Source organism: Magnolia sinica, chromosome 11 (assembly GCF_029962835.1).
Source record: "Magnolia sinica isolate HGM2019 chromosome 11, MsV1, whole genome shotgun sequence".
In the NCBI taxonomy this organism is placed as follows: domain Eukaryota; kingdom Viridiplantae; phylum Streptophyta; class Magnoliopsida; order Magnoliales; family Magnoliaceae; genus Magnolia; species Magnolia sinica.
In genome coordinates, this window is record NC_080583.1 from 6,071,371 (window position 1) to 6,083,447 (window position 12,077).

A 12,077-nucleotide genomic window follows, 5' to 3' on the forward strand; every position below is an offset into this window, starting at 1 on the left:
AATTTCAGATCAAGGTGGAAATTTTTCCATAAGGGTTTCATGGGATTCCGCATCACATGGATGATTCGGATGAGACGCCCATGACACGTCTGAAAAGGTGCGAATGTGTGTAGGTGAGCATGACTCTATATGCCAAATGCTCAGCTGCGCACCAGTTCGCATGTGCGAACTTTTTTGAGAACTTATCATAGGTGATGTGACTTTGAAATTTGAACGGTCCACGTGAAGCACCACCTCATGAAACTCCCTAGGCCCAATTTTTACTTTGATCCAAAAGTATGGTGCGCCATGAAAAATGAAAATAGTTTCCTCCCTTAATTTACATTTTTCTTTGTTATGGCCCACCAGAATTTAAGATCAAGGTGAAAATTTTTCCCTTGGGGTTTTAGCGGATACCGCATTGCATGGACCGTTCGGATTAGACGCCCATGACATGTGTGCAAAGGTGCGCACGTGCGTAGGTGAGCATACATGCATACATGCAAAAGGCACACCCAGTGGATGTCAACAGGGTGTTTATCATTTACTTGTAACTGACATAGGCACCAAAAGATAAATTTTAGCCCTTTAGACAGTCTAGTTATATTTCCGTGTATTGGCACTACAAGAAAAATGGGCATATCCGACGGTTGGGGTTACAAAACCGGCTGCCGGCAAAGGGGCCCTATAAAAACAAAAAAAACACAGCCCTAAATTCATTTGTGCTCCTCTCCCCACCCCGACTCTCTCTCTCTCTCTCTCTCTCTCTCTCTCTCTCTCTCTCTCTCGGTCTCCCTCAAGCTCTCCCTCTCACTCTCCCTCCCTCTCCCTCTCTCTCTCTCTGCAACGTTCTCCTTCTGCAACTCCAAGGATCACGTCAACGATTCTATCTGCTCCATCTGTCTCTGTGATTACAAGGGCGGAGAGATGCTGAGGATGTTGCCAGATTGCCGCCATTTCTTCCATCTCTGCTGCGTTAACGCGTGGCTACGCTTGAATGCTTCGTGCCCTGTCTGCCGCACTTCCCCGCTCCCAACGCCCATGTCGACGCCTCTGTCTGAGCTCGTCCCCCTCTCGCATTTCCCTGTGGATGGAAGGAGGTGACATTTCTCCTCCTTTTTCTTTTTTCTTTTTGGGGGGTTTTCTGTAAATTTGTACAATTGTAGAAGTTGTTGTTCCCCGATCTGTTGTTCCTTCTATATATGGAGAGGATGGAGGCTGTTTAAAACAGATCCATCAGGTCTGTTCTAAGACTTTTGATGATTGTGATTGTCTAAGCACTTGTTTCCTTGATGCCTTGATACTGACCAATCAAGGCAATTTCAGATTTCTGGTGCAAACATTACCATCACTGAACCCAGACCTGGAGCAATAGAGACTGCGATTATAATATCTGAAACACCTGAGCAGACACATGCTGCACAGAGTCTTCTTCAAGCATTTGTACTGAGTGAGCAGGGCACTCCTTGACTTGTTGCATTGGACTGGTAATCTTTGAAATTCTGCTGCATCTGACCTGTCTTTGAGTATATTCAGCTAGAAAGAAACAGTATGATTTGCTCCTTGTTAGTTGCTGATAGAATCACTAGCATCACAACTTCATCATCATCATAGCCTTGTCCCAACTATTTGGGGTCAGCTTTATGTAAGTCCCTACCCTAGGTTAGTGAACAAGCCCTCATAGCCCTTCTCACCACCTCAATCAATGCCCTTTTAGGTTTTTCTCTCATTCTCATTTCAGGCCCTGCAACTCTAATCAATGTTTCTCCTTAAAAGAGCCGTCTCAGGTCTTCATTGCACATGACCACACCCTCACAATCTGATCATCATCATTTTATTTCTATTGGGACTGCTATTGGGTTGCTTCGGACACCTCATTCTTAACTATGCCGTTCCTAGCCTTCCCATACATACATCTTAACAACCTCATCTTTGCAATGCTCAGTTTTTGCTTATGATGTCCTCTCATTGCCCAGCACCCATCATAGTTGGTCGAATAGATGTCACGGAGAAATTTCTCCTCCGGTTTCGTGGCATGCATTGGTCACACAAAACCCCGAAGGTACATTTCCGCTTCATCCACCCAGCTCTAGCTCTACTGGCAACATCCTGGTCACTCCCCATCCTTTTGAATAAGAGCAAGGCAACAAAACCCATCGCATTGAAAAAGATGAGGCTATCTATTAGATTAAGCTGGCAAATTTTCCTCTTTTGTTGTTTTTCTTGTGCTTTGGATAGCCAAAATTCAGAGAACGAACTTAGTTTTTTTGAAATCATGGCATAGGGTTTTGTTAATTTACGACCTATACAACTAGTCCAGCACTATTTTAAAATCTCATTTTGTTCAGTGGACTTTCTAAGCCCACACGCATGTAAAAGGCAGCTCATGCACATGCCACACATCCGCCACTTGGCAAATTGGCATGAGATCCAAATTCCAATCCATTCGTTGGAGAGGTACTGCTATGTAAATGCTCTTGCCCAAGAGTCAGGTTGGTCCACTCATCAGGTGGGCCACAGTTTATGAAACCAATATATGACTAAAAAACTTTAATAACTTGGCTGAAGTTTTTTCTAAAATCATCGCCCACCTGCTGAATGGAACATATTTATTTTCATGCAACAACAAGAGCGAACTTAGCAAAGCTCTTGTTCACTTAGGCTGAATTTAGTCAGTCAATATTTGGTTATTGCCAGTGGAGATTTGAACAGGAGATTGCTTTGATTTGCTGACTTCTAGTACTAAGTCATCCTAGAAAGAAAGAAAAAAACCACTTTATGTTCCAAAAATAGCAAATCCCTGAAACCAAAGTATTGTGCACAAAACTTACACACACACATTGCATTATTTGATTCTTTACCATGATAATTTGTCCATGTTGTGGTAAACCTGCAGGGATTAGTTTTGGCTGTTGCCAAAATTTAAATTTAAAGCAATCTCTAAGCTGTTTCAATCTATTATCACTTTGGTGTTGTAAATTTGAAGTCTCTAGATATAATAGTAAATTTCCGACAGTATTCTAGATGAGCCATCAGCCACCTTACTGTATGAATTTAATTTAATCCATTTTTGTTTATGTTTTTTTTTCTTCTTTTTTTGGATTCTTCCACCCAGAATCATGAGTGAGATGAGAACTATTTTGTCTGGTGTAGACTGATGGGATTATGATTCCCTCTACTTAAATCAACTGTTAGAATTGTTATAGTGACCTTGTACATATATGCACTGTTGATGCTCAACTCGTGACTCAACTCAGCCCCATCTAGTCGACTCAATTGGACTAGTTTTTTTATTATAATTATTATTACTGACAAAAACTCAAGAAGACTAAAAAAAAAAAAAAAACTCAATAAACCTCTAGCAAACTTCCTAGATTTGACAGATGGCAATCATCCCAAGTGAATGTGTTTCCACAGAAGCCAATATCTAGGATTCCATTGCCATCCATCAATTCCTATGCCCCCTTGGTTTTCTTTTCCATGGGTGAAAAACAATGTTAAGTCTCCTGAATGCATCCATGGCTAGGTGAAAGAATTAGATAGATGTCTTTTTTTTTGGTTACATTGAGGTGGAATATTCTTTCTAATGGACTGGTTGTTAAGATATTTGGAAGTGGGATTCAGTGAAGTGTGAAATATTGTCATTTTCTTTCTGTGAGGTGTGAAATATTGTCATTTTCTTTCTCCTTTTAATGTGCATTACTAGCTAGTGTCAGGAGAGATTTTCTGATAAATAATAGCTTCTTTTTGAGATGGGGTATATTTCTTAGGGTTAGGTTGAGTTGGGTTTGCAGAAATCTTATCTGTCCACTCTCTATGGATTCTAATTCAGGATGATTTAGATCTTAATACAATTATCTGTTCTGTGCAGCGGAAATGGTAAGAAGGCAAGCTTTATTTCTAGGTGACTCAGAGCTGCAGCAACTGCTTCACATCTTCAGGTACTTGTTGAATATTGAGTTGCAAATTTTACTTTTGAAAATGATGCTGAATGAGATTGACTTTACTTGTGAACTTTCTTTTTGGTCATGTTATATGTGTTGGTAGCCAATGCCCATTCATTTATAATTGAAGGAGCTAGGGGAAACTAGATTCAGGGCATGTGATTGACTTTCATCTTGTCATTTCTTTGTTCATGCCAATTTCATTTGAACAATTCCTAATTAAAATCCAGTAATCCATCTAGGGGAACTGGAAAAAGAAAAAAAAAAAACAAAATCAATTTTTTTGCTTCTTGTTATTTGACATAATGATTCGCTTTGATGTGTGTCACATGTATGTCATTTTACCGTTTCATCCATCAATTTGATTATAGGTTTCATATCAGCCAATGTATTGTATCCATATCATCTAGATATGACATGCAATACAGGGCCAAATTGGCCCACCCCAAAATATTCCATACATATGGCTCTGTATATATGGTGTTTTGTTTCCAATTTCCTACTCCAATTCTAATTACAAACCAATACTAAGTAGGTAACTTGCTAGATTGGTCAAACAGGCTTGAAGTAGAAAAAGGACACTACAACCTGAATATGGAGACTGCTAATTTACTGCTACCATGCAATAGGAACTGCCTTCTGTTAAATGGTCCAATCATGTGACTAGAGGATCGTTTTGGGCCCCACAGTAGGTCCCTCCAACCTTGTAGCCCTGTAGGGTCCACTAGGCAACCTGCCATCATGCGGGCCCATCAGTTGCCCATGTGGGATCCATAAGTGATTGGCATGGAGCCCACCCCCGGACCTTTGGTGACAAGTCTTGATGAAAAGATTCTGTTGCCTTAGTAGTAATCTGATGCGGGCAATGTTTTACAACCAGGAGCACTATTACATCTTGTACCACTATAATAGCAGTGGACCATTTCTTCATTATTTTGTGGTTGGATGCTGGAGAGACAAGATAAAGTAATTGAAAGCTACAAGACCCAACCAACCACCACCATAACACCAACTTGGAAAAGAGGTGAGCCTGTAACGGCAGTCTGACTGTTGAGCTGCTAAGGGCCTGTTTGGTTGCCACTTAAAAAATGAATTTCATCTCATTTAAATCTGTTTGCTTAATTTTAGGTGGCCATGCTTCATTTTCAGGTATTGCAGTCTCCAATATGGATGTTCTGCTTTTGATTGCTTTACCTCTTGTTTGATTTGGATTTTGTCCAAAAGGTACCCAATGGACCCAACCCGATTTTAATGCATCCAGATCCAATTTTCCAGACTCATTTAGAAATCAGACCAGGTTTGGGTCCAACATTTGGAGAATTGGCCTGGTCAAAATTGGGCCGAGTATGGGTTGTGTCATGTCCTACCATCTTGGACATGGTTAAAATCAGTTTGGCACTCCTGTATTTATATTTTTTACTCTCTTCTTTTCCTGAAAGTTTGGGATATTTATAGATTTGTTTTAGTGCAGGATTGTGCAGTCTCCTATCTCTGAACTTTGTTTTGATCAAAACAGTAGTGCTGAACAATCCGTATCTCATGAAAAGGTTTGGTCTCTAGTATTCAGTCAATTGTTGCCAAAACTGCCTTGTCAACTGAATGTGTCTCATCTAATGTTCTGGTACTTGTGTCTCAATTCTTCTCTTAACTCATCTCAGCCATCAATTAGCACCACTGATACATCTCTTTCTTTTAGCAATGGAGCTTTGGATCCTATGGATACGTCTCCTTGTTCTACTAACCACTTAGATGGCATACATGATGACAACACTTACACAATTCCCAAGATTTGCAAATCAACAAAACCTGGAAGAAGGGCATCACCAGAAGCCATAAAGATGTGGAAAGAAAATGGTTTTACTAGGTAAATATACAAAAGGATGTACTAAATGGCTGAGTGCTAGCAAGTTGTTAATATTCAGTGGTGATACTAAGATTCAACCTTTTGCGCAGCCTAATAATTGCATCTATAGAGCTGGATACTTGGAGCATAGTTCAAGAGCTTCTACCACTTCTTTCAAATTCAGCGCCATTTGCCATTTATCATCAATATCTTCACTTCAGGTCCAATGCCCTGGGTCCTGTTGGCTTTATTTTATGTGCATCTGTTAGTCTACTCTTTTTAATGGTAATCATGTTAAAAGCTATTGAATTGATGCGGCATACCTATCAGTCCCAGCCAAAACCCGTCCTGTTTCAATGATGAGTTCTTATCCCAACCAATCTGACAGTCTGGTCCATTCCAGGTAAGTAAACACCGGTCATTGCTGAGGCTCATCAAACTGGAAGCTCCTCATTGATCAAGTCCGTTTATTTCTTGTTCTGCATATTTTGAGGTTATCATAAAATCGATTTCATTCAGCCAATGTCTGTTGCTTGTTGGAATGGTCTAATTGTTTTCATTTACATTAAGAAGGAAGGCTGTCAAATTTTTGACTCCTGGAGGGAACATGCTGGAGTTGCGTCATGAGCTGCGCTTACCCTTTGTTAATCGGGTTATAACAAACCAGGTATATCTCTTGAATTTTTATTCGAGAAACTCAAATCTTTTGAATTGCTGATATTAATCTTGCTGGGAAGTTACGTTTTTTGCCATTTTTGAAATATTCTATATGATTTGGAACCTTTCAGTATCATCTTGATTTATTGGTTTGCAACAGGTAAAGATTTAGGAAGACAGGAAGGCATTGCCACTTTTAACATTGAGGCCACATGATGATGAACCTATTAACTCAGTTACATTCTTGACAGTACATCATCGCCCTGATCACATAGTTCTTATCACAATGGTATGGGTTACCCCATCTTTATAAAATATATATACATATACATATACATACATACATACATAAATACATACATACATATATATATATATATATATATACATACATTTTTTTTAATTACCGCACCTTTCAATGAATAACCGGTCTGAACATGTTTGTTTTAACTCTACAGCTTCCTGATTCTAGAATTCCCAATGTTTTTAGTCCGGTAACAGTTTATAATGGCCAAGGGCCAAATCCGTTATGAGGCGAGATATTATCCGTCTTGGCCTATTGGCTTTTTTGTTATACAAAATCATTTTTAATTTACATCCTTTTTATGGATAATGGAAAATATATATCAGGCATCTTTTTTTGTGGTGATTGCTCTATCAAAGGGATCAATGGCTATGGATGAACCATGCCCGAAAAATCTATTGGTTTGGAAGATCCTAGTCGCCTCTCTTAGGAAAATTTTCAGGTGAATGTGGATTGTAGCTCTATTTCTCTTCTTAACCTGTCTATTTCCAGGTCAGAGATTAAAATGTCAGAATGTATGCATTTATTCATAAAGTAATTGTATAGTTTTCCATGGGGAACTTAAACTATTGGATTTGGGGCATATGATTGGCCTCACCATGGATAAGAAAATATCGGAATATTTCATCAGTTTACTCATTTAACTCATTTGCTTTGAATATGGACTACTCCTTTCATCAATTTCTTACTGAATTTAATCCCTTAAATGTTTTACTGTGCTGTCCATATTTGACCCTTAATTCTTGATATCATCTGGAGTGTTTTTATTACTAGAAAACTATAAGTCTGGAATGAATTTTGTGTTGAATAAAATTTTCTCACTTGTTAGATACATAGATTTTAATTGTTGGTGCATATTTTTGTGCTACTCTACCCAACCAACGTTTTTATACTCCTGATCAATGTCATTTATGGTTGAAGATCTTTTTGTTCTTTTAACAATTTGTTTCCTAGTTAATTTAAAAAGAATCTAAACGAGGACATTGTAGTGGTATTTTGGGTCAAAATTCTGGCACCTGTATGACAATGAGGAAGTACATTTAACATGTTTGAACTTTGAATATTGGTCTTCCATATTCATATGCATTGGGCTTCAATCAATGCAGGGGTCTTACTCAATGGCTAAACAGCCATCGGACTTTGAGGTTCTCAATCAGATAACCATCACCTATTGTCCTCTGTCATCATTGTGTTTCTTTTTTGTATTTCTGTCTTCTTCTTGGTAGTTATTCCTAATTGCACTAATCTGTTTACTCTCAGCACAATTGTCATTTACATATTTATTTTGGGCTGTTTTGGTTAAGGGAATTTGTATTCTTTTTCCGAGGGATGCTGAAACGGATGAAAATGCCGACTGCTGTATTGTTGAGGAGAAGAAATGGATGGATAAATTGGGTCTTTTAACAAATTTCTTCTGTTCATTTTGGGTTTTTTTTATTTTTTATGTAATCTATTTTATTCACTCTGGTTTATTTGTAAACTCTTTTTTACTGCCTTGCCAAAAAAGGATGATTGAAATTCTGCATTTTCCCCAGAATTTTATCACTGATCTGGGTTTTGTCATTTTTGAAGGTCAAGATAAGGTTGTTGATTTTGAGATGAAGCTCATGGACATTGACAGCAAGCATCTTGGAATTCCAGAAGCAGAGTATCATGCCATTGTAAAGATGCCATCAGCTGAGTTCTCAAGGATTTGCAAGGACCTCAGCAGCATTGGAGATACTGGTAGCATCATCATCATTGCATGAGTTAGTATTGAGATACTTACGTACACATAATATTGTGCACTGAATTCACCCACCATCCATTGGTTGAAATTTGAATAGAATGTGTAGGGATTCTTGTTGGTTGTTTCATACTAATGTCCAACATTCATATCAACAGTTATAGTTCACTAACAATATCAATGTTTTGGTTTGGGGTGATTGTAGTTGTAATTTCAGTGACAAAGGAAGGAGTGAAGTTCTCTACCAGGGGTGATATTGGAACTGCAAATATTGTTTGCCAGCAAGGTGCGTTAGATATTGACTGCTTTTCTCCCTTTGTGAACAACCTGAGGCATTAATCTCCATTTAAGTGGTTTGGGTTTTGTTTTTGTAGTGACATATGACCCAAACAGTATTTTCATTAATGAACAAGTCATTGTAATAATGACAAATGTCATCTATTTGTCAGTGTTTTTAAGCTGGGCTGGACTGGACGGTTTGATTAATCTGGGTCAGAACCAGCCGTGGAAATGAGCCAAGTTGCCGGGAAACCCATTTTGGGCAAGAAATCATTTAAACCATCCAGCTGGTCTGCACATCTGGATTGGGCCTATTGCCAGTTGGACTGCTGCTTCAATTCTACTGTTTATTGGTAAAATTCAAAATGGGTTGTGGTGTTCGAGTACCATTTTATTTTTTTATTTTATAGAGCGAACACTACCAACTGTGCTACAGGTAGCTAGTTGCAGTCAGTTCCTATTATTTTATTTGTTTAAACATGTCATGGTTGGACTGGAACAGACCATTGTTTGGATTTGGACCAAACTGCTGACAGAAAGGTCTGGTCTTAGGATTTAAAACATTAGTATTCAGTGTATGACAAGCATATAACTCACTGAATGGTAAATCTTTTTCAATTTTCCCCCTTTTCTCGCATTGTTTGAATGTTTCTGAAATGGATTGATTTTGAGTTATGTACATTAGATAACTTTAAAAGGAAAAAACCTCCATGTATTTCTTACACACTATTCCAGTTCCATCTAATTCATTATATAAGCATGCATTTGCTGGGCTTCAAAATCACCAGGCAGTCTGTGGAGGTCCATTCCAAGTTGGAAAGCTGTGTCAACAAACAAGTACCCATCTGCTGGGCATTTCATGTCCAATCAGTAAAGCCTTGGTATCCAACTTGCACAACTCAGCAGAGATTTTGATCAGTTTTCTTATATTGATTAATGCCTGTGATTTCACAGGGGTAGCATGAGGCATACTAAAGGAAAAAAAAAAAAAAAAAGTTACTTTCTTGCCAGTGAATACTCTACTTTCTCGTTTGTACCTTTGACTGATGTGTAATCTATTTTCCTTGGGCATTTGTATTTTTGTTCTGATGTACCACACATGGACACGTGCCGTGTGTGGTTTCTAGATCCACTTGTGGTGGGGCATATGGGTGACACGTGTAAGCATTGTAGCTAACATGTTCTACAGAGAACAACAGAAGCCTTCCATCAAAGGAACAACAGAAGCCTGAAGCCATTATCCTAACAATTAAAAAATGACCTGCCACTACATTTTGCAGGAGATGTCCACGGAGCCATCCTGCTTCTCAAGCTCCCTAGCACGTGCATGAGCCTTCCATCAAAGGAACAACAGAAGCCTGAAGCCATTATCCTAACAATTAAAAAAATAAGGACATGCCACTGTATTTTGTAGGAGATGTCCACGTAGCAATGCATTTTTCAGATCCGTTAAACGTCCCTCGCTTGAGATCTTAACCGGCACTTAAAAGCACCTTTAGTGGTGCTTAAAAGGACCTTTATCAGCGGTCATAAAAGTGCCGGTAAAAGTGTATAAACTGCCGGTAAATCTTACTTTAAGCGGCGCCCAGCACAACCACCGGTAAAAGACGCTGACCACCAGCAAAGCCTTTACCGACGCAACTTTTACCGGCGCCCAGTTTTGTTGTAGTGTGGTTAGTAATTATTATCCTGTACACCCTAGATGTTCCGCACTATCTGAATTTCTTCCTTTCACATGAAGCACACTGTAAATGGTATTCAATGAATTTCAATTTCTCATAAAATGGAATGTCCTTGTTTCTCTAGTTCCTGTGTAGTGTTGTCATGACTGTCCTTTGATTAAGACAATCACTCTATTGTTTGAAACAAGTGCTTCAAATCTCTTCACTGCAAGTGCATTTAGAATGTTGTTTGGACCATATTCGGTGGTTGGATTTACCAAAGGCAATTTTTAGCTTGTATGAGGTAGGTGTTTCTTCTTCTTCTTCTTCTTCTTCTTTTCCCTTAGAATGATAAAGGTATTGTAGAAGGTTTTAGTTTTGAGTGAGAAACCTAGTCTCAATTGTAACAGTTAAAATTTTGAATGAACATGTGAACCAGTGTTTTGTACATGGTACTGACAATTAGTTTCAGTTTGTGAGGGGCTCAAATTCATTCATTTCCCTTTTGTACAGTGCAGTGGTTGTCTTGGAGGGCTCGTCAGATTCGCATCAGCCTCCTCTGTTGAAACACTCGAGATACCACAAAAGAGAAGTATAGGTCAACTGTCAAGCAGTGTGAAAAGGCAATGGTCATCCAGTCCTCAAGAGATGGAAAACGGTGTTGGAAATTCACATTCCCATGAATCACATCAATTGATTGGTTCCGCTGTTGTCAACAAAGAAACAAAGATGATAGAGAAAAATGTGAACATGTCCATTTGTTGACCAAGGTCTGTCTCTCCCTTAAAATGAGTTTGATATGGATTACATCAGTTTATTAAGAGTTTACTGTTTGGGTTTTACATTGTTAATATCACTTCAATCTTGGTTGTCCGTTCCATTCTGGTTACCGTTGATGTATCCCTGTTGGCAGAGAATGAATTCATCTTTTGGCCATTTGCTGTTCTGTTTTGGACAGACCTTAATGGTGATAACAGTGTACTTGTACTTGCATTTGAGCTAGTTCACTTTTCAGTTTTCCAGTGGCTATGGCCATGACATCAGACGCAAGGGAAGAAGAACCAATCTGATGCAGAGAACCCTCGACAAGTGACATCTGCACCCACAGGTGAGAAGTTTCTGCACAACATTTGTTACGTTCATTGCACGTGCTGGTTGTATATTTTGTTTACTTCTAACAAATATGTTCTTTTGGTATCAACTGAAGGTATCTATGTCATGGATTGACTTGATTTTTAAACCCATGGCCCACCTTCGAGTGGTGCATCTAACTGATGGGGTAGATGTTTGACACACATCACGGTGGGGCCCACACAGCACGACCTCATGGGAAGTTCCCATAAGGTTGCTCACCTACGCACATGCACACCTTTGCACATGTGTCATAGGTGTCTAATCCGAACGGTCCTTGTGATGCGGAATCCCATTAATCCCCGAGGGTAGAATTGTCACCCTGATCTAAAATTCCGGTGGGCCATAGCAAAGAGAAATGCAAATCAAGGGAGGAAATTGTTTTCATTTTGCATGGCCCACCAAAGTTTTGGATCAAAGTAAAAATTGGGCCTAGGGGGTTTCATGAGGTGATGCTTGACGTGGACCGTTCAGATTTTGAGGTCACATCACGTATGATGAGTTCTCAAAAAAGTTCGCACGAGTTCCGTGCGAATTGGTGCGCAGCTGAGCA

The 12,077-nt window shown here is 39.1% G+C and overlaps 2 protein-coding genes and 1 long non-coding RNA gene across 3 annotated transcripts; all 3 read left to right on the forward strand.

The window, feature by feature from the left end:
* The first annotated feature begins 736 nt into the window (after positions 1-736).
* Positions 737-1,464, forward strand: LOC131218669 (RING-H2 finger protein ATL67-like). Its single transcript, XM_058213347.1, has 2 exons — positions 737-1,079; positions 1,296-1,464. The coding sequence occupies exons 1-2, from the start codon at positions 907-909 to the stop codon at positions 1,447-1,449; spliced, it is 327 nt and encodes a 108-aa protein (XP_058069330.1). The 5' UTR covers positions 737-906; the 3' UTR covers positions 1,450-1,464.
* A 6,707-nt stretch (positions 1,465-8,171) lies between these two features.
* Positions 8,172-9,465, forward strand: LOC131218668 (proliferating cell nuclear antigen-like). The gene is made up of 2 exons (XM_058213346.1): positions 8,172-8,452; positions 8,659-9,465. Exons 1-2 carry the CDS (start codon positions 8,236-8,238, stop codon positions 8,790-8,792), a joined length of 351 nt encoding a protein of 116 aa, XP_058069329.1. The 5' UTR covers positions 8,172-8,235; the 3' UTR covers positions 8,793-9,465.
* Positions 9,466-9,502: 37 nt separating this feature from the next.
* LOC131218670 (uncharacterized) lies at positions 9,503-11,548 on the forward strand. Its single transcript, XR_009157801.1, has 3 exons — positions 9,503-9,613; positions 10,912-11,163; positions 11,409-11,548. It is a non-coding gene; the product is annotated as an uncharacterized LOC131218670 (long non-coding RNA).
* The last annotated feature ends 529 nt before the right edge of the window (positions 11,549-12,077 follow it).

What these genes read in the sequence shown, in the direction of transcription:
- LOC131218668 (XM_058213346.1), top strand. Translation starts at nt 8,236, where the DNA reads ATGATTGAAATTCTGCATTTTCCCCAGAATTTTATCACTGATCTGGGT. An exon ending in CAGCAGCATTGGAGATACTG is followed by an intron (nt 8,453 to 8,658) that starts GTAGCATCATCA and finishes GGGTGATTGTAG; the next exon opens with TTGTAATTTCAGTGACAAAG.
- LOC131218669 (XM_058213347.1), top strand. Translation starts at nt 907, where the DNA reads ATGCTGAGGATGTTGCCAGATTGCCGCCATTTCTTCCATCTCTGCTGC. An exon ending in TTCCCTGTGGATGGAAGGAG is followed by an intron (nt 1,080 to 1,295) that starts GTGACATTTCTC and finishes TGACCAATCAAG; the next exon opens with GCAATTTCAGATTTCTGGTG.